Genomic DNA, 21,722 nt, shown 5'->3' with positions numbered 1-21,722 from the left:
CATATCAAGTAGATCTTCCTCTTCGCCCAACCTGTAACTCAACACTATATCCTGCACTCTATCCTTTGCCTCAACGTACTTCATGAATGGTATGTTTTGCCCGTATAGTGAGCAAGAAATACTTGACCGCTACACCCGAAAAATAACACAGTGGCCCTGGAAGGAGTGCCATGTAGATTTACCAGAATGCTATCAATGATTAATATATGAGAACGGACTGCACAAACTCAGAATGTATTCCCCGGAATTCAGATGGTGAAGGGTGAATTGATCAAAGTGTTCAAGATTGTATGAACGGATAAGACAGATAGAGAGAAATTATTTCTGCTGGTGGGGGGAGTTAGGACTGGGGACTTGATCGAAAATCAAGAGACTTTCAGCACACATCTGCTACACAGATGTTTGAAATATTCTTCTGGCAATTAATGTCAGATCAATTGTTAGTTTTACATCTGAAATAAAATTTTGTCCAAGATATTAAGGGATAGGATTCAAAGAATAAATATGGAGTGAGTTCACAGATGATAATAAGTGGCCATGCATGCTGGAAGATCTAGATAGGCTACATCTGTTCTCATATTTCTAACTCTGTCAGGTCATGCACTAGTGAAAGCTCTTTGGGTATGTTACTATATCAAAAGGCACTAGATAAATGCAAGTTCTTCTGAGAGGCAACCAAAAGCTATTGGTTCAAAGATCCAAATCTTTACCTTCCTGACAAAGGATGTCAAGGACACAAATTTCTACATCTTCCTCTCCACAGATGTTGCTTAACCTGGACTCTCTACAGAACTTGATTTCAGGCATCAAGCATCTTCAGTAACTTTTTCACCACTCATTTTCTCTCCTACCCTTCTTGTTACAACCAGGTGAGAAGGGATCGAATGGCTCCTTTCATTGTCTTCTCCTTGTTTCACCACAACAAATGTTTTCGTTTGAAAAAGATATACTTGCCAATCTCTTGATTGTATCAAAAAAGGTTGGTTGTATTGTACATCCACACACTGGCTAAATGGAGAGAGGGAGGGAGAGAGCTTCCCAGCTGCTTGCCCTCAGTTCTGCTGTGAAAACATGCACTTAAAACATATAAAGGGTTGTCTTGTCATGCCCTCTCCAAACGACTAATAGTTCAAATGTAATTGGAACTTGTTTGATTGGATAAATTCTGGGAATGGCCCCTCTTCACCAAGACCCCACTGTTCAAGTCACTTGGTTTTGACATTTGTCTCCATTCTGTTGCAAATCTAGACATTATGCCTACAGAAAGGTAAATATGGTTCATTTACATTCTTTGGAGGTTTTTGTCTTGGCTGGGTCTTTGCAAAATAAGTTGGGTGGGGTTCTCATGTCATGCTCACCCCAGAACTGGAAAATCCCGCCTAAGGCCAACGGGCCTTTGCATGGTTTGCCCCTCCCACCCGCTACAATTCAAGTGGCGGGTTGGATAGGAAAATTTCCTCCTTTGTCTCCATCGCAGTGGAATTGGAATGTGAAATGCACAGAAATGCAAGTTATGCAGCTATCTTGATTCAGAATTCACTACTACTGTGTTTTTAAAAGTTCACTTCATGGTGAAAACTGATGCATTAAGAATCATTATTCAGCCTGAAGCACATTTTTACGACATAACTTTTTGCACTTCTGCTTGTCTCCGCAACACTGGCAGGTTTGATGCTTTTTTTTCAGACAAAGTAATTTGGGGAGCTGTGATTCTTCAACGAACCACGGTAGAGAAGAACGGGAAATGCGGCACAGACAGTGAACAAGAGAAGCCAGTAAAAATGATGTGGCACAGAAAGTGGTCTGGATTTTCAGGAGCACAAAGACTAGAGGAAGGAAGGATGGTGAGGCTCAGAAATGCACTGAATGGAAAGGAATGAGTCAGTACAGAGGCTTAAAAAGCCATTGTATGATGAAAGAATTGTGCACAATTATTGACATGTTTGAGCTCCTTGTGATAATTGTAACCTTTTTAAATCAAATACTTTACATTCAAGTTTTTGCTTGGTACTTCAGCCCCCTGATGATGAAAGTAAAAATTAGTGAATGGTGACTGTGTAATATGGAGTGAAGAAGGATGCACTCAAGAGTTGAGGATATGCAAAGGCCCAGTAAGGTATGCCATGTGGATTACGCAAAGGGAACTGGTGGCTGAGGTGAGATTTATTGGCAAGTCGATATTTCTGATTTTGGCAAATCTGTATGTGCTTATCAGGTTATAAATTTTAGAGAACAAATTGTTCAATTCACAAAGGTGGCCAAACAGAAATGACAGAGAAAGCTGAAAGAACTATTGGTTTCCAATTCCACAATCTGAAGAACCAAAGGGACGTCACGTCACTCAATCATGGGTTATTAAATAGATAGTTTGATGGAGCTAAGCCTCCCAAATAACCCAAAAACATTTTATTGTTGTACCAATGTTTCATCATAGACAATCTTCTCACACTTGCTAAATTAACATCTTGTTTGCAATTCTCAGTGGCTGACTCAGCAAGTTGCAATCCCTGTTATTCCACACATTTTTATGAACATGCTTCAGCAAGATCCATTACATTTGTATTGAAATGAATTTGATTCTGAATAGGGCAGGCATGGTGATTCATTCATACTTGACCTTTGCTTTTTTTTATTAGCGATCAATAATTACCATCTGACACATGAATATTGACAAAATATTTATTTAACTATGGTTCCCCACAAGCTTTGCTTTAAATAATGCCCAACAGTATCATGCCCTAATTTAAATAAAACATGCCCAAAAAAAAGCAGTTAAGCTTCCCAGTTAACAGCGAGCAATCCATGACATGAAAAACGTCCCCAAGCACAACTGAACATTTTGCAACAAGTAAAATTAGCAAGCCTGCTTTTCATGGTGTTTAAGTGTTAGTTGAACTCCTCAAGTGATATGAACAGCCTGCCTAGGCAGACAGCAAATGTGTTACTTTTGCCAAAATTAGTGACCATGACCAGGACCCTGGTTGGGGCTTCCCAGTACGTTAGCACTTTGAATCGTTTTTCATTGATAAGGGATGCCTTGATCTCGAGATCTGCTACACTGGCATCCTGTACCAGTACTGCTGACTATGGTAGGGATGCAATTTAGGAGATGAAAGCCAAATTATCAGGGTGGGAGGATGCTTAACATCCTCTTAACCCCCTTCATGCTTATGCTTCAACTGCTAATGTTTGAAATGTGGAGGGTGTGGGTGTAAACTGACATTCTGGCAGAGTAGGTACTTTGGATGGAGGTAATCCTGGAGATTTGACATCGTGATGTTCTAATCCCAGGACATCAAACTTTTGTACCTATATGCTAGTTTTTCGGACTTCATGAACCAGGATCCCCAACAGCCTTTGTGCTATGGCTTTTTGCAGTCTCTCTCAATTTAAATAATAATCTGCCTTCTCGTTGTTTATTTTGGAAGAAACAATCTCATCTTCCCCACATTGAATTCCATTTGCCAATTTTCTGCCCACTCACTTAACCTGTCAATATGTCTGTTAAGTATTTATATCCTCATGAAAACCTGCCTCAATTCCACAAAAGTAATTTCTTTCATTTCTTGTCACCTTCTTGTTAAATGCCTGTCGTATATTTTAAGTTGTAAACGGACTTGCTTCATTCAAGGCAGTCCATAGTTCATAACTTTCATGTATCTATGATTTCAAAGTACAACTTGCATCCATTACAATGCAAAATATTTGGGAATATCAATACATCTATTTTTTGTTCCAATATGTTGTGTATAGTTTTCACTGTAATCTTCATTTCAGCTCATTTAATTGTCAAACAATTTTTATAAAGTAACTTTAAGTTACTACATTACCTCAGCAGAACAGCAGTATAAATTTGCAAGTTGTATTGTTGTTACTTACATGAGAGTCTGTATACAACAGTGTGTGTGGATCTGGTCCTTTAGCCACACAACAGGTATTTTTACTGAGAGGATGTACAAGCATAATAATTCCCATTATTGGGGATTGTAAGTATGAGGAAATATTAAGGAAATTCAGCATCTTTTTGAAAACACAAGGTGACCTAATGTAAGTTATCAACGTGGCGAGGTATATTCGCAAAGTTAATTCAAGCAAATTGTTTGACCATGATTCCAGGAATACACTAGGCTACAGAGTGGAGGATAAAAAAAATTGGAAGTAAAGGCAATATTTTAAAAGCCTGAAGACTGTAAGGAGCAAAGCTAAGTGCAAGGACAAAAGGGTACTGATAAAAAATTAAATCAGTGCAAGACCAGTAAAACAGGTGTAGGAAAGAACAGAAAAATAAACTTAAAAGGAGTGCTGTCCATTATAGTGTCAATAAAACAGAACATTGCAATATAACAAGATCAGAAATAAGATATTTGATTGTCAAGACAATAAGCTTTTTCCTGTAACCTGTCCACTGCGACTAGAAGTGAAGATGCTCATGAGACTTGAAATCAGGCTGAACTTCTTCCAACCAAAGGTACATATACTTGGAGAAGAGGTAATTTCTCTTCAAGAGACTCAGTTCTATGCTAATTATTTGGAAACTGTACTTATTATGTTAGTGAATTACCCTTTTGAGCATTGCTTCAATAATTAAAGTTTTAAAAATTCAGTTTTGGGATTTGGAAATTACACGTATTAAAAGAATTGAACCTGGGTCCCTGGTGCTGAGAGACAGCAGTGCAAACCACTGTGCCACCTTGTTGCCCCAATCTTGTTTTCTAAGTGACATATGACACTCACTAGATACTGATTGCAGATTTTTAACTTCAGGGATTCTTTTCTATAAATAAAAAATTTAAAGTTCTCAAACTGCCATTGTGAAATCCAAACTAACATTCTATTGATAATTAACATAGGGTTATGTGTTACTACTCCACTAACATAACCGCTACTGTATTACCATCCCTACAGCAAGCCATCCCTCCAGATGGGTCAACATTACGCAGCAATAGATTTTACTTTTAAAAACAAGTCATGTTTCTCTCTTCCTGTAGGTAAATAAGTGCAGAAGCTTGGCAAAGGCTACTGTAATGTGAGTAAAAAGATCAATAATGAATTAATCACGATGGATTTCTCCATTAATGTCTAAAAGTCCACACCAACTTGATAAACAAGTTCCTGGTACTAACAAGTGGACCTCAATTATTTTATCTCCTCATTTCCAGCTATCTCTAATGCAAGATTCACAGTGGAGAAGTTAAAGTAAGCCTTCCATCAGCTTGAACAGAAATATTCAAAACCTCTCAGTGAAGATGAAACCAGCATAATCCACAAGGCAACTGAAATGCATACAAGCAATGTGCCCAAAATAAAATTAAGTGCAGGTCTTGACAGAACATAGAGATGCATGATGAGGGAGAAGCTATGGGAAGTTAACAATCAGAAGTGAGGAATCCAGGATAGGGAATAATCATCAATTTGCTAAAAACAGAGTCAGGATTTAGTGGCAGAAATTTTAATGGACATAGAATTCAATGTTAGAAGCATTAATGACTGTGGAACATTTTCAGGGGAGGAGATGGCATTATGCGTGAAAGATTCTATCATCGCATTCAAGCACTAGAATGTTCTTGGGGTTGTATAAAGGCAGCATTGATATGGAGAACAATGGAAGGAACAATTGCTGTAGGTGTTACAAACTACCAAGCAGTGAGTACGAGTGAGCTAGAAACATGCAGGCTGTTGAATAGTGGTAACAGCAGGACAATGATTCTGTGGTTTTAACTACATCAGGGTGGACTGGAATTAAATTAATGCATATGGTGAAACTGCAGACACTTCTGAGAATCCATCCAGGACTGCTGTTCAAGCTGGGCTGCATGATTACATGTGTGAGTTGCTCTAACATAAAGACAGTGCAGTTTTGATGAGAGTGGCCTCCTTTTCTGCCAGAGATTTCTATAGTTCTGAAACGAGCTTAGTGCATTTAATGATCCATCCCTACTTTCAAACTATTGCATTTTATCTTTTTCCCAGCTTTGCGTCTAATGCGCAATATAAACTTTCTCTTAGCTTTAATTCAATGAATTGTCTTCAGGCTGATTTTACTTCAAAGTATTAGGGGTAATAAACAAGTTACAGATGACATTGCGCAAGCACAGTAAGCACCTTGATCACTTTCATAGAATACCCACAGTGCAGAAGGAGGCCATTCGGCCCATTGAGCCAGCACCAACAACAATCCCATCCAGGCTCTATCTTGCAACCCCATGTATCAACATTAAGGGGCAATTTAGCATGTCAACTGAACCTACGTATCTTTGGATCATGGGAGGAAACTGAAGCACCCGAAGGAAACCCACGCAGCCACGAGAAGAATGTGCAAACTCCACATAGACAGTGACCAAAGTCCGGAATGGAACCCAGGTCCATGCTTTTGTGAGGTAGCAGTGCTAACCACTGTGCCACCCAACTCAACTCAGGACTGCACCTTAAAACTAAGTTATATCCTCCAATTGGTCTTCAGAAATTACATATATTCTCCTATTGAAAGCGCAAAGCTCCACATGGTTTCTTTTCACCAAATACTGCAATCATAAGAACATAAGAAATAGGAGCAGGAGTAGGCCACCTAGCCCTTCAAGTCTGCCCCGCCATTCAATAAGATCATGGTTGATCTGAAGTGGATCAGTTCCACTTTCCCGCTTTCTCTCCATAACCCTTAATTCCCCTGTCTATCAAAAACCTATCTACCCGTGACTTAAATATATTTAGCAAGGTAGCCTCCACCATTTCAATGGGCAAAGAATTCCAGAGATTCACCACCCTTTGAGTGAAGAAGTTCCTCCTCAACTCCGATCTAAACTGCCCACCCCCCCCCACCCCCTTATCTTGAAGCTGTGCCCTCTAGTCCTGCTATCTTTTCTAAGCGGGAAGAATCTCTCTACCTCTACCCTATCCATCCCCTTCATTATCTTATACGTCTCTATAAGATCCCCCCTCATCCTTCTAAACTCCAACGAGTACAGACCTAGTCTATTTAGTCTCTCTTCATAGTCCAACCCCCTCTTCTCCAGTATCAGCCTAGTGAACACAGATACATCTCCACTCCTTTTCTACTTTCCAATTTAGGAACATAGGAAGACAGGTGCAAGAGGTACTTTTAGGAAGCACGGTGGCACAGTGGCTAGCACTGCTGCATCACAGTGCCAGGACCCTGGGTGTTGAGTTTGTACATTGCCATTGTGTCTGCATGGGTTTCCTTTGGGTACTCCAGTTTCCTGCCAGAGTCTAGAGATATGCAGGTTAGGTGAATTAGCTGTAGTAAAATTTGCAGCGTTACCAACTTAGGGTGAGTTGTTCTTTCAGAGAGTCAGAGTAGACTCAATGGGCTGGATAGCCTCTTTCTGCATTGTAGGGTTTTCCATGGTTCTATAATCTGACTTTGCATTCACTTCTGAATGGAGATTTACACGGTAGTAACAGCTGAATTTCACTTTTCAGCAAAATGCCACTACTTGCATTACACAAGATTCTTTGTTCACAATACAATAAAATTTATTGCATTTCAGAACTAGTTTGTGTGAATACTTCGACATGACATGAAAACGAGTAATACACAATTACATAGTAGAGTGCCAAATTCCAAATCAAAAGCTCAAGCAGCAAATGAAAGGTTTATTCTTGACTTCAAGTAACAGAAAAGTGACTATTGACAGGGACAATATTCTCTCCTAGTCCTAGTCCAAAAAATGCTACCTTGTTGTCAGACTACGCCAGTTTCACAATATCAGATTACATTGCAAAGTAAACCAATCCAGAATAAAACCTACCAGACTGAGATTGATGGGAGTATTTGGCACCGGTACATCGTGCTTATACAAAGTTTCTAAGATATCGTTCAAGTCATTTTCCTGCAAGATAGATAGGAACAAAACTGTCACAAATTGGGGAAATTGTGCATTAGGAACTGGATTTGAGAAATAATAATTCCAGATTAAAAGAAAATGAAGCTGCAACCTTGTAAATCCAGTGGAAAAAACCACCACATTTTTGACACAGGTCATTTTCCCAACAGGCTTTTAAAATTTTATCTTTAAATGTTGCCTTAATCAAAATCAAATAGCAAAGTTAAAAAAACAGCTTTTACAATCACTAATTTCATTTCAGAAAATTTTGCACATTCAAAAGCTGTTATCTGTTGGAAACTGTATATTAACTAAAACAATTTATTCACTAGCCACAACAAATAAAACATTCCAATATTTTATTACCTCTCTTAGAGCATTTTAAAATCAAAATTATTCACCAAGGCACATGAAGTAATATTAGACCAGACAGGCAAAGGTTTAGTCAAAGAAGAACATCATAAAGAGCATTTTAAAGAAAGAGAGGTGAAAGGTTTAGGGAGGAAACCTCAGGCTTAGACAAGTTGTAAATGCTGAAAAGGCCAGAATTAGATGAGCATGGATGTGTTGGAGAGTTTTATGGGTGAGAGAAATTATATAGTTTGGGGGGTGGGGGGTGGGGGGAGTGGTGATGGTGGTGGTGGTGGAGGTGATGGAGGTGGAGGGACTTGAAAACATGGGCGAGAATTTTAAAATTGAGGCCTTGCTTGAAAAGTAGACAATGTAGGTCAGTAAGCACAGGGGTGATAGATCAATGGGACTTGATGTAGATCAGGACACATGCAAGGTTGTGGGCCATCTCAAAAGCTGACGAAGGTTGTAAGTGGGAGGCCAGGCTAAAGTCCAATGGAATAGCTATGTCCAAAGGTAATAAAGACATGAATGAGCATTGAAGCCAAGATGAGCTGAGGCAAGGGCAAGGGTAGTGATATTGCAGAGATGCAAACAGGCTGTCTTAGTTATGATGGAGATATATAGTCAGAAGCACATCTCGGCATCAAATACAAGTTTAAGATTGCAACAGTCTGGTTGGATTCTTCAGATTCTAAAAGAAAATGCCCAACACTGACCTGTAGCCTGAAATTTGCAGGCAGTTATAACAGTCTTTTTATTAGCCTGAACTATTTATAAATATAGAAAGTTACCTGGAGTTTATTATTCAGCATAGTGGTCTTGAAGACATAGGCCAGTTTAGCAACTGAACAGCACAGACTAAAAACTCTCGTGAGTACAAATTAAATTGATTAAGTCTTTCAAACAGCTACAAACACTTGTCTCTGAATTTGTTTCTATGATAGTTCACTGTAGCGTATTCACAACTGTTGCATGATAAGACAGTAACATGTAGATTATCTTCAGTCTTGACTGGAAGTTATGAACTCCAGGAATCAATATTTTTTCCTCAAGTAGCAGATTCAGTGAACCCAAAAAGGAAACTAGAGTATGAATTGAATGTTAAAATTATCTCGCAATGTTCCCAAATTCTGCAGTACTAAAAATGGGGTGACAGTGCCTTCAAAATACTTCACTGAATTGGAATCTTTAAAAAGTCATCATTTTCCATAAACTGATTAATAATGGAAACATACATCATTGCAAACATGGAATAATCAGATGGGGACTTGACTAGGTCTGTGCATTTGGTGTTGTCAGACTTTTTACTGTATTTTAGTTTGTCCATACAAATCTCAGGACAAATGTCTATTGGTCTTAACTACAATCATAAGCCCTCCCAACTCAACTTGGAAATTAACACTGAATGGCTCATTAAATTTGCAGGTACGAATTTTACCTTAACTCCTTCAAAATAGCATAAATTACAAATTAATTGGAAAAATTATACAGTTGTTTGATCATCGTTTAATTTGAAAAGTTAGGTCAAACATTAAAAGAGGCAAACTCTAAGAAAAAAAATTACCTGTTCCTTAACTAAAAGATCTGCCAATGTATTCAGTAGCTTGTAGTAAACTTCAAACCAAGGCAAATAACTGAAAAAGAAACAGATGGTAAAACACTCATTATTTCACAAATATTGCATAATATAACTACCCTTTTTCTTATTTGTCTTATAGAGGAGTATCTAATAAATTGGAGTTGAAAACTCATAAATATACAAAAATAAACTTGTCAGGGTGCTTTTGATCAAAAAAAGGTGCACTGAGGCAAACCAGATTGATTACAGGGCTTGCACTTGTTCTCCCAACCACATCACAGCATGTTACAGTGAGACAACACCGCCATAAAAAATATTTGGCCATCTGAAGCCTTTTTGAAAAGGTGAGTGATTGGATACGTTTGTACCACAAGCCAGATACCAACATATTTATATTAAATCTCATGAATCTTTATGCAATGTATTTCTTGCCAATTAGAATTCTATATTTAAGACGTTCAAAACAATGAAGGAAACTGGACCTTGTCACTTCCCAGCTGAATCTAATTATTTAAAAATGGATCAAGATCATTTCTGTACACTTCGAGTGAAATTACATGCCCGTAAATTGGTCTGTATAGTTCCAATGGTATCTGATTAAAAATCTGTATGTTGCATATTTCCAAACTTCTCCAGCACAGTTAAAATCATAGAGGTTTACAGCATGGAAATAGGCCCTTCGGGCCAACTTGTCCATGCCACCCTCTGTTTAAACCCCTAAGCTGGTCCCAACTGCCGCATTTGGCCCATATCCCTCTATACACATCTTACCCATGTGACTTTCCAAATGCTTTTTAAAAGACAAAATTGTACCCATCTCTACGACTACCTCCGGCAGCTTGTTCCAGACACTCACCACCCTGTGTGAAAAAATTGCCCCTCTTGACCCTTGTGTATCCCTCCCCTCTCACCTTAAACCTATGCCCTCTAGTTTTAGTTTAGGAATAGAACTATTATGATACAAAGTTCCAGCTGCTATGATTGCTTTAAAGCATCTCCACTGATAATCTGCCCCTTGAGGCTCTTGGAGTCATCCTTTCGCTATGACTAACTCCAAACGTGGGCAGTTTGTGGGCAGCCAAGGGGGACTCCAAGCTACCTACAAGACTACTACACAAGATATACAGAGCCTTAGATGGTTGTGCATCCTTCCCCATATCTTTGGTTTCAAACCACGACAGGTCTAATCTCTGCCATGTCTATGTAATTTAAATATGTTTTCACAGCAGACTGCACCAGGCACGAGCTCTGATGATATTGAAATCTGTTTTTTCACTTCGTTCCTCCTTTCCCTCATTCAGCCATCTTTCTATTCACTTTTCTCCTCTCAGGTACTTTATCCCCACCACTGCTCTGTCTTCACCATTCGAGGCTCGAAATTACCTCCAATAATCTCATGGCATTTTCCAAATTGTTGGCTGAAGCACCTGACACAGCCTCTTCAAGAACAACAGTTCTCAACTGCTTCATCCTTCCTTTGTGCTGACTTTCCCACCCAGTGCTCCTGCTGGAGATTAACCGCACTGAAGTTCTTCCAGCCTGCGCAACATTATTCTCTTGAACTCAGCTAGAGAATCAATAAAACTTCTCGATATAAATTCCCAGAATGGCTGCGCTCTCTCAAACAAAATGCAGCAATCCAAACAAACCCAATGGGGATGGCTGCATGAGTATTCTTATCTCAGGCTACATAGGTGCTCAATATTTTAAAGAAAATCCACTTTACCAAACTTGCGGTACCAGTGAGTTCAGCCTCTGAAGGATACTCCTCAGCATTGACCACCAGACCCAATGCTTAACAATTCCCTTTCTTACACGCAAATCACCTTCTTGAAAACTGACTGGTTTTCAGTTACACTCATGGTTAGAAATTCCAACATGTTTTATGAAGCCCGCCTGAATCATAAATTTGACACCTTGAATTTGGCTAGAGTAAGCAGAATATGTACCACTTCGGATATGATTCAAAAGACCCACTAGGGAGCTTTTATCAAACAAAGTCTATTTAAGAATATAGTTAACATGTATAGCAAGAATTTTTATTCCAAACCAGAAATAAAATCAAGTTAATGTATAATCCTTAACAAAAGATATCTAACGTGTTTGAATCAAACCAACCTCTATAAACAACCCTTTAAGCCAGTTCAATACGGCCAAGTCTATTGCTCACGTGACAAGGGAATTTGAGTGCTTTGGGGTTGAATTCTGCAGTTAAATGCTCTTGAGACTCAAAGCTGTTTGAAGACAAAACAGCTTCCCAAAACACCAGAGATATTCTGCTCCACTCCCAACAACAGCAGATTTTCACCCTTCAGAAAAGCAAGATCTTGTTTTCAGCTAAACAACAGGGAGAGAGAGAAAACACTTCTTTTTAGCTTGCTGTCCCTTCTAAAACTAAAACTCAAACCTGTAGCTCCAAAGTGAAAGTGAAAAGAAAACTGTCCAAAAACACATGATCATCCTCCTAACAATGTAGGATCATAAAACTAATCCCAGAGTAAACACAAACAACCCCATTTAAACCACTTAAGTAGCAATAAAAGTAACTTTCCAGTCAGCTGGCAACAATGATATAATTGAATTTGTGACCTGCAGAAATCATGTTTTACACTAATGTCACACACTAAAGATGCATTCTTGGGCTTTAGGGCAACAAGTACTCCAGAAAAAGTGCTCGAGCTTTTGCCTCATTTTCATCAGCCTTGATTCTACATTATTTTGTGCAACAGTATCATCTATAGACATAATAAAAGCATGCCTTGATGATTCAGACAAGACATTTATGTCTTTGATATGCGTGTTCCTCTAATTTCTCCAAATGTGGACTGAGTTTGGTTTGTTTGTGATGCTTTACAGTTATTTGATCTTTGCATACATGCAATCCCTTCATGTAACAGCATAAAATGCAATGCTGGCCTTTACTTAAGCAAGATGGCTTCTATCTTGGCCCCTTCGCCTCACAGCTATCTCTTCAACAAACCTGACTGCACTTGCAGCTTTTTTTGCTGCATCAAGTCCCTCTGGCAGCCTGCGTCCCAGCCTCTTACTCCATTCATAGTCAAATAAAAAGGCCATCAATGAATTTCCAATGTATCAGATGCAAACTCTTTTCCAATTGCTGAGACTACAGTTCTGGGTCTTTCATCTTGCGAAATAAAGAAAGTTAAGGTTCATCACAAAGATGGATGTTGAACAAGCAATCTGACAGCAAAGAAGTTGGGAAATAAAGTGTTGCATCAGTCTAAATAGGGAAGCTTACCCACTAATGACAGATGTGACCAAGATGCAACATGTAGATGAAGGGGACCCCAGATGGATACTTAATGGGGGAGGGACTGCTCTGGAGGGTCAGTATAGAGACAGGAAGTAAAACCACTGTTGGCAACCTTCTCATTATGATTGGATAGTTAAAAGTTGAAAGATCCAATGCCATTTCCACAATTGTTTATGAAGGTCACAGGTAACTTTTTTCTAAAATAGTCTATGCTTGCAGATTTTGGAATGTTTGATGTACACACGTTAACAATTACAGAATTTCCCCAGGTACAAACTAAAACAACTTCACAAGACTATACAGTTCTCTGAATTCTACAGTTGCAGGCTCTGTTTACTGGTGTTTACGAAGAACATATTTTTGATGACTGGTAATTGATAACCTGATTCTGGCTAAGCTAGATACTTCTTCAATGAAGCATTAAACACTTTGAGGTCTGAGCAGTTATCGAAAGGTAGAACACAGTCAGATGAGCAGTACTTCGGATTCACCAGATCATATCTGTAGTTGTTGTCAGATCAAGTAGCTACTTGAAGAAGGACCAAAAACAAATTCTAGTAGACTGGACGATCAATTTACCTTGCTGCTGGGGAGGGAAAGGTGGAACACTGTCATTGATGGGGATTTTGTGATCTAAATATCCAAGGAAGGGTTGGGGCAGAGGATAAATGTAACACATGGCAGGGGATCTTCATTTACCTTCTGGAAGCTGAGACGGCCGGGCCTGTGAGGGACACTTCTACTGAGGCAGAGGATAAATACAGCATGAGGCTCGGGGCCTTAACTCACGTTCACAGAGCAGGGACAGCCAGGCCTGCGAAGAACACCTCTACTAGAGCAGAGGCTGAATGGGGATGGAGGGTCAGGCATTGTGTTCCTGCAATAACATGGTGTATGATATTATGGTTTCTAGTGAACACATCTGTAGTGCTGGTTGCGCGAGGAACTCCGGCTCAAAGTTGATGAGCTCAAGTCTGAGCTTCAGGCACTGCGACATTAGGGAGGGGAGTTGTATCTGGATGCTGTGTTTCAGGAGGCAGTATCACCCTTCAGATTAAATATCTTTTATTCGGCCCCTGATCATGAACAGGAGGGTATGACTGTGAGCGAGGCAGGTAGAGAGGTCCAGAAGGTAGGGTTGCAAGAACCTCAGCTCTTATCCACCAGGTTCAAGGTTCTTGCTCCTTGTATGGATGAGAGCAGAGACTATGGAGAGGCTGAGCAAACTGACCACATCACCACGGTACAGCAAGTCATTCATGCAGACAGGGAGAAGAGAAACATAGTCGTAACCGGGGATCATATAGTTAGGATCATAGACAATGTTCTCTGTGACCAGGATTGAGAGTCCCATTGGTTGCATTGCCTACCTGGTGCCACAGTTTGGGATTCGTGCTGCAGGGGAACTTAGGAATGGGAGAGCAAAGATTTAGTTGTTGTGTTCTAAATAGGTATCAACAACATAGGTAGAACAACGATAGAGGTTCTGTTGAGGGAATGTGAGCAGCTAGAGTTAAATTGAAAAGAAGAACCAAAAAGGTAATAGTCTCCAGATTACTACCTGAGCCATAAGCTAATTGGCACAGGGTCAATAAGATTATAGAGACAAATGTGTGGCTCAAAGGTTAGTGTGGGAGAAATGAGTATGAATGCATGGGACATTGGCACCAATACTGGGCAGGGAGAGAACTATTCCAATGGGACTGTCTTCACCCGAATCATGCTGGGGCAAGAGTCTTGGCAAATTACATAACTAGCGCTGCAGATAGGGCTTTAAACTAAATAGAAGACTAAGGCTTTAGTTGCATGGAAAATTAGAAAATCAAAATTAAAGGAGAAGGTAGGATTGCAGGTTAGTAATGAGACGGATTGTTCCCAGAAAATTAAAGGAAGGGACAGAACATGTGAATGTCATTTTGCAACAAGAAATTATGCAAGAGTAATTTGATAATAGAACAAATGTAAAGGATTTGTGCCTGAATGCACGTAGCATTTGGAACAATATTCATGAGTTAAGAGTGCAATAGAGACAAAGGGATACAATTTGGTGGTGATTACTGCAACATGGTTACAAGGAGATCAGGTCTGGGAATTTAACATCCAAAGGTACTCAGTATTTCGAGGGATAGACAGAAGGGAAAAGGAGATGGTGTAGCTTTGTTAGTGAAGGAAGGGATCAATACTGCAGTGAGAAACGATTTAAGCACTGGAGATCAAGATGTGGAATCAATCTGGATAGAAATAAGAAATAGCAAAGGAAATATGACGCTAGTGGGAGTAATCTGTTGGTTCCTAAACAATAGTTCTGCAGTGGGGCACAATATAAACCAGGAAATACTGGTGGCTTATAAGAAAGGTACAGCAATAAACATAGGTGATTTTAATATGCACATGGACTGGAATAATCAAATGGGCAAGGGCAACCTCAAGTGACAGTTCACTGATTGTTCCTTGGAACAATATGTTGTGGAACCAAGTGGAGAGCAGGCTATTGTGGAATTAGTGTTGTGTAATGCGCAAGGATTAAATGACCTTGAGGCTCTTCTAGGGAAGAATATGATAGAATTTAAAATTCAGCTTGATGGTGAGAAGCTGGAGTCCCACACTCACATCCTGGAGTTAAACAAAGGTAACTATTTAGGCACGAGGACAGAATTGGCCCGAGTGGATTGGGCAGGAAGACTAAAACAAAGGACAGTTGATGACCAATCGTTTAAGGAGATATTCAATGCCTCAATTAAAATATCCTAAATATCCAGAGAGGAAGAAAGATTGTAAGCGGGAAAAAAACATCATGGCTAAGCAAAGAAGCTAAAGACAACATAAAAGCAAAAACTAATTAACGGCATATTACAAAACCAGTAGCAGGCTGGAAGACTGGGAAACTTTTAGAGATCAACAAAGGATTATTTGAAAAGTAATGCAAAGAGCAAAGGTAAATTAAGAAAGAAAGCTAGCACAAAATTCAAACAAATAGCAAAAGCATCTATAGTATATAAAAGGGAAGAGAGTAGCTAAAGTGAATGTTGGTCCCTTGGAGGATGAGATCAGGGAGTTAATAAGTAGGGAACACAGAAATGGCAAAGATACTAAATCAATATTTGGTCACCATTTTCACGGTGGAGGACACTACTACCATCGCACTAGTAGTAGGTAATGCAGAGGGAGAAACTCAGAACAATTATCAATAGAGAAATAGTACTCAACAAACTTTTGTGATTGAAAGCAGACAAGTCCCCAGGGCCTGATGACCTACGTCCTAGGGTATTAAAAGCAATGGCAGGGAGATAGTGGATCCGTTGGTAATAATATTTCAAAATTCCCTGGATGCAGGGAAGATTCTGGTGGATTGGAAAAATGCTAATGGATGAAGGCACAAAGCATGAAACTATTGACCAGCTAGTTTAACATCTGTTGTTGGGAAATTGTTAGAATCCATTATTAACAAAGTATAACAAGATATTTGGAAAGTCAAAATACAATCCATCAGAGTCAGCATGGTTTTATGAAGGGTAAATTGTGTTTGACTACTTTGCTGTAGTTCTTTAAAGACGTAACAAGCCAAGTGAACAATAGGGATCGTGTAGATAGTATATCTGGACTTCAGGAAAGCATTTGATAAGGTGCTGCACAGATGCTTAATACACAAGCTAAGATCACATGGGGTCAGTGGTAACTTATTAGCTTGGACAGAGGATTGGCTAAACAACAGAAAGAAGAGTCGGGATAAATGCTTTTTTTCTGGTTGACAAGATGCAACTCACGGTTTGGTTCCAGCTATTTACAATCTATATTAATGACTTGGATGCAGGGATAGTGGGTACTCTAGCCAAATTTGTAGGTGGCGTTGCAATAGGTGGGATAGTAAGTTACAATGCGGAAATATGAAACGTATGAATGGACATAGATAAGTTAGGTGAGTGGTCCAGATGGTGTTTAACATGGGTAAGTGTGAATAAGTTAGTTGGAGAAATGGAGAGAGACTTGAGTGCTTCAGTGCAGAGGGATTTGGGTATCCTTATTGACGAGTCACAGAAAACTGGTATGCCGGTACAGCAGATAACAAGAGAAGCAAATGCAATTTTGGCATTTATAGCTAAGGAAAAGAGCAGAAGTGGAAGCAAATGTTACTGTAACTATGCAAGGGATTAGTGAGACCGCACCTGGAGTACTGTGCACAATTTGGTCTTCTTGTTTCAGGACAATATAATGGCATCAGAGAGAGTTCAGAGGAGATTCCCGAGATTGATTCTGGAGATTAGGAGCTTGTTTTAATAATGAGAGATTGCGACGTATAGGCCAACACTCTCTAGAATTTGAAAGAATGAGAAGAGATCTAATTGAGGTATACATGATAAAAGGTAATGACAACGGAGACGGAAGTGAATGATTCCTGTTGTAGGGCAATCTAGAACAAGAAGTCATAATTTTAGGATAAGGGATATCAGATTTATAACGAGATGAAGAAAAACTATTTTTCTCAAAGGGTCATGTGTGAAATTCACTACCACAGAGTATGGTGGATGCTGGGACATTGAGTAAATCTGAAGAGATACAGAATTTTAATTAGTAATGGATTGAAAGGTTATGGAGAAGGGGCAGGGAAGTGGAGTTGAGGCAGAGATGAGATGGGCCATGATTGTACTGAATGGCGGAGCAGGCTGAATTTCCCATTCCTGCTGTTAGCTCTATGTTACGTTAAAAAGTGACGCATGATTTTTATATGAAATGGCCTGGTTTTGTTGAGGATTTCTATGAAATCTATCAATGCAGTAGCCAGTACAGATCACGGAGGTATTTTTGAATGACTGCAATGATAGCCTCAGGTGACCTGAGCCAATCACAATCAAAGACAGAGCAGTCTGCAACACCGCAACACAAAAGAAACATACAAGACCTCTTTTTCCATTTGACAAACTTCAGTCATTGCTTCCTGGAGAGCCACAATCTCACCACAATTACACTCAAAAGGCCTTCAACGTTTTTATCATACAAAGGATTTATTGAGAATGAAGCTTAAAGTGCAGTACTTTGGCAGTACAGCCATTGGGTAAATGTTACAGAAGACCAGTACACAACTGTTTATTAATGTTCTCCTATTCACAGGTGACAGTATTGTGCCAAGGGGGATATTTGTTCTTTAGTCGAAAGATGAAAGGGAGAATAAAAGTGTTGTGACTTGAACGTTCAGGACATTCCATTATCGTGGAACATGGTCTTAAATATTTTAATAAGCATTTAATCTCATGGAATTTGTATCACCTGAAAATGTTAAAAGAGTGGAGAAGTCACACAGGTAGATGTTAATGTACACTCCGGTGTGACGTGGAATGAATTTCAGCCTGTACTTCACCACGTCTGAACACCTGTGCTAGGCAAAGGAACTTAACATGTTTTAATGAGTACAGATCGAGTTGCAACCAAAGTTAAAGGAAGAGCATTGAAAGTAAAATGCAAATATTTCTCAGAGATAACTAGTAAACATAAATTACATTTTATGTTATACATTAATTGTGTCGTAACTATCTGAACAGTTCTTGTTTCAGTTTGTGCAGATTACAATATCGTAAAGTTTGTAAAGTTTATTTATTAATCACAAGTAGGCTTACATTAACATAATAAGGAAGTTACTGTGAAAATCCGCTAGTCGCCACTCTCTGGCACCTGTTCAGTACACTAAGAGAGAATTTAACATGGCCTAACCAGCACATTTTTCGAATCGAGAGGAAACAGAGCACCCGGAGGAAATCCACGCAGGCACAGGGAGAACATGCAAACTCCACACAGACAATGACCCAAGCCAAGAATTGAACCCAGGTCCCTGGCACTGTGAGGCAGCAGTGCTAACCACTGTGCCACCGAAATGGCCACATAAAATATTCATGCAAAGCATCAAACCAGAAATATGCGGTTGCAAAGTGCTCAATATTCCTATATAATTCAGAAGCATTATTCAAGCACACTTAAAGAGCACATGATTGGTAAAGAAACATTTGTCTCTGTGAAGGGTAGAAAAAAGACTTAAATTTTAATAACACCTTTCATAACTTCAGACCACCCTCGAGCATTTCACAGTCACTGATATATTCCTAAGTGGGGTAATGCAGGAAAATGGCAGCCAATATGCACAAAATGAGCTCTTGCAAACAGCAACAAAATAAACTACCGCTTCATCATTTTAGGGACTTTAGTTGAGGGATATATGTTGCCTCGGATAGCGGGAGAACTATCCTGTTATCTCTTGAAGGGTACTATGGGATCTTTCACTTCCATTAGAGAGGGCCAATGTCCAAAAGGTGGCACCTCAGACAGTGCAGTATTCCCTGTGCTCTACACGCCGGTATCATTTTAGATTATATGCTCAACTCTGTATAGGGTGACTTAACTCCACAACCTTCTACAACAATGCTGTGAGGGAAGACATTCCTCCTCATCTCCACCTTAAGTGGGAGACTCCTCATCTTTGAACAGTGCCTCTGATTCTAGCTTACACCAAAAGGGGAAATAATGCCAATGAGTATAGGCTCAAATTGCTCAACTTTTCACTCTCGGAATCTAATCTAGTAAATAGTCTAATAAACCCTATAATTCCCGTAACGGACATTTCTTAATTAGAGGTGTAATGATTTCCTAATTTTAATTTAATACATACATAAACATATCTCTTGCCACTTTGCTGCCCTCTGCAATTATTTTAGTATCTAAGGTGTATTTTCATCTGCTTAATACGCTGAAGCCATTAATATTAGTCAAAACTATATTCAGTTACCATGAGTTTCAAAATAAGGTTATTCCTTTCTTCAGATTCTTCTTTCGACACTGGATTAACCCATTTGATTTACTTTTCAAGGCTTATAATCTTTCATTTTCCCCCTCCTTTAAAGATGATGTATTAACAAGGTCTTGCATTTCAATGTCATGTTAAGCTGTCAAAATTTATCTACCACTGTATTTATTCTGTGTTCTCTCCTACTGTAAAAACAAGACCTAATGGTTGTAAAATATTTCAAATTAGATGCAACTGTCAAGTCTGCGTACCATAACATTTTAAAGTAAATTAAAATGGTCAGCATTTTAGGGAGGGCATTTTCATCTTGAACCGAGACTTTTGGCAACTTTAATGTTAAGGACGTAAGAGATTTATTTTATTTTACAGAAAAAACTCACTGCCCTACAAAACAAATCCCCTATACTTTTCAAACACAGTGAAAAAGTTACAATTGAGGTAATGAGGATTAAATTTAGACCAAGATTAAATATATGCAGTTCTAGTGTCAGTCAATTATCAATGCAGACAAACCCTATTGAAACAACATATTATCCGAGGTTGGAGGAGGATGACATGCAAGCAGGCAGGCTGACTATCCTCTGACTCCACTGCAAGTGCAGATGCTCTCACAGCAGATAGGGTTCAAATAGTAACACATTCCTGAAGTCAAATTTCTTTATGGAGAAAACAAACCTAATTTAAATGAGTGGTTTTCATAACGTGGTTGTAAAGTTCAGTGTGTGACACGTGTATTTATGCGTATCTATACTTATGCATACACTTATACAAGGTATTTGCAACCATCAATGGCCCTAGTTCCTGAAATCTCCAGTGAAATACAATGAGACAATTCAAGCAAACTTCATAATTTAAAAAAATTCAAAATGCTGCGCTTCTCTCCAGTGCACCAAGAATTAACACCATTTTAAAGTAATTTTTTTTTGCACAAGTCCAAAACTACTTCTCTTGCTATAGATTAGTCTGGAGGGAAACTGCCAGAGGCCTTCAAATTACACTAAGCAAGAATACCAATTTAACTTCAATATGTCACCGTTCAAATACCAGGCCAACATGGTTAATTCCAGAATTCGAGGTTTTTGGGTTTTAGATCTTGGGGGCGATTCTCCCAAAAGAAAATCTAAACGTCGAATTTTCATAAAAACTGGAGTAAATCACGCTGTTTTCTCAGCAGGATTTTCAAAACGAATCTCCTGCACTCTATCCACTGCTAAGTGCACTAGCATGAACCAGTCCAAAAATTAGGGGATGGATCTATTCCCACTGGAGGTTGGCAGCATAGCACCGAGTGGGCCTCTGCGTGTGCACTGATCTGTCAGTGCCTAAATTGGTGCACATGCAGTGGCCTGTCTGCTGGCTTCTTGATTGTTAGTCAGTCCTGTGACCCACACATAACCAGCTGTGTGACACCCCCCCCCCCCCACCCCCAACCACCACAGTCCAATCACTGCCGCCTCCAGCCTTCCCATTAGGTCCAGCCCTCTCAGCACTGCTTGTTGCCTGACGGGCAGTGCCAAGATGCCCCTGTGCATTGGCATTTTGCTCCTTGGACAATACCAGGGGGCCCAGGCTGATACTGTCAAAGTATCAATGCCTGAGGGCACCCTCAGCACCTGACCCTCTGGGTGGGGCTTGAATGCCCCCTCTTAACTCCAGCAGTGTCAGGCCACCAGCTCCCCATTACTGGGGGCTATACTAACCCTGCTCGAACAAACCAGAGTGAGTGTGCGAGTGAGAGAGAGTGAAGTGAGCCAGAGTGAGTGTGCGAGTGAGAGTGAGCCAGAGTGAGTGTGCAAGTGTGACTGGAGGAGGGGTGATGCTGGCAGGCCCAGAGATTTCAGTGCAGGCCTGCTGACGAAATTCAAATTGAATTCAAATTATGACTTA

At 39.6% G+C, this 21,722-nt stretch overlaps 1 protein-coding gene across 3 annotated transcripts in view; it reads right to left on the bottom strand.

The window, feature by feature from the left end:
* Positions 1-21,722, bottom strand: part of dennd1b (DENN/MADD domain containing 1B) — a 277,010-nt gene that overhangs the window by 129,231 nt on the left and 126,057 nt on the right. For all 3 annotated transcript variants that reach the window (XM_080195844.1, XM_080195845.1, XM_080195846.1), the window contains exons 6-7: positions 9,760-9,829; positions 7,767-7,847 (exon numbers count right to left, since the gene is read on the bottom strand). In XM_080195844.1, coding sequence (XP_080051970.1) covers positions 7,767-7,847; positions 9,760-9,829 — 151 coding nt within the window. The remainder of the gene's footprint in view (positions 1-7,766; positions 7,848-9,759; positions 9,830-21,722) is intronic.

Source organism: Carcharhinus amblyrhynchos, chromosome 9 (genome assembly GCF_965287045.1).
Source record: "Carcharhinus amblyrhynchos chromosome 9, sCarAmb.v2.hapA, whole genome shotgun sequence".
Taxonomy (NCBI): domain Eukaryota; kingdom Metazoa; phylum Chordata; class Chondrichthyes; order Carcharhiniformes; family Carcharhinidae; genus Carcharhinus; species Carcharhinus amblyrhynchos.
Note: the sequence above shows the minus strand (reverse complement) of the source record. Positions and strands in the feature narration are given on the sequence as shown.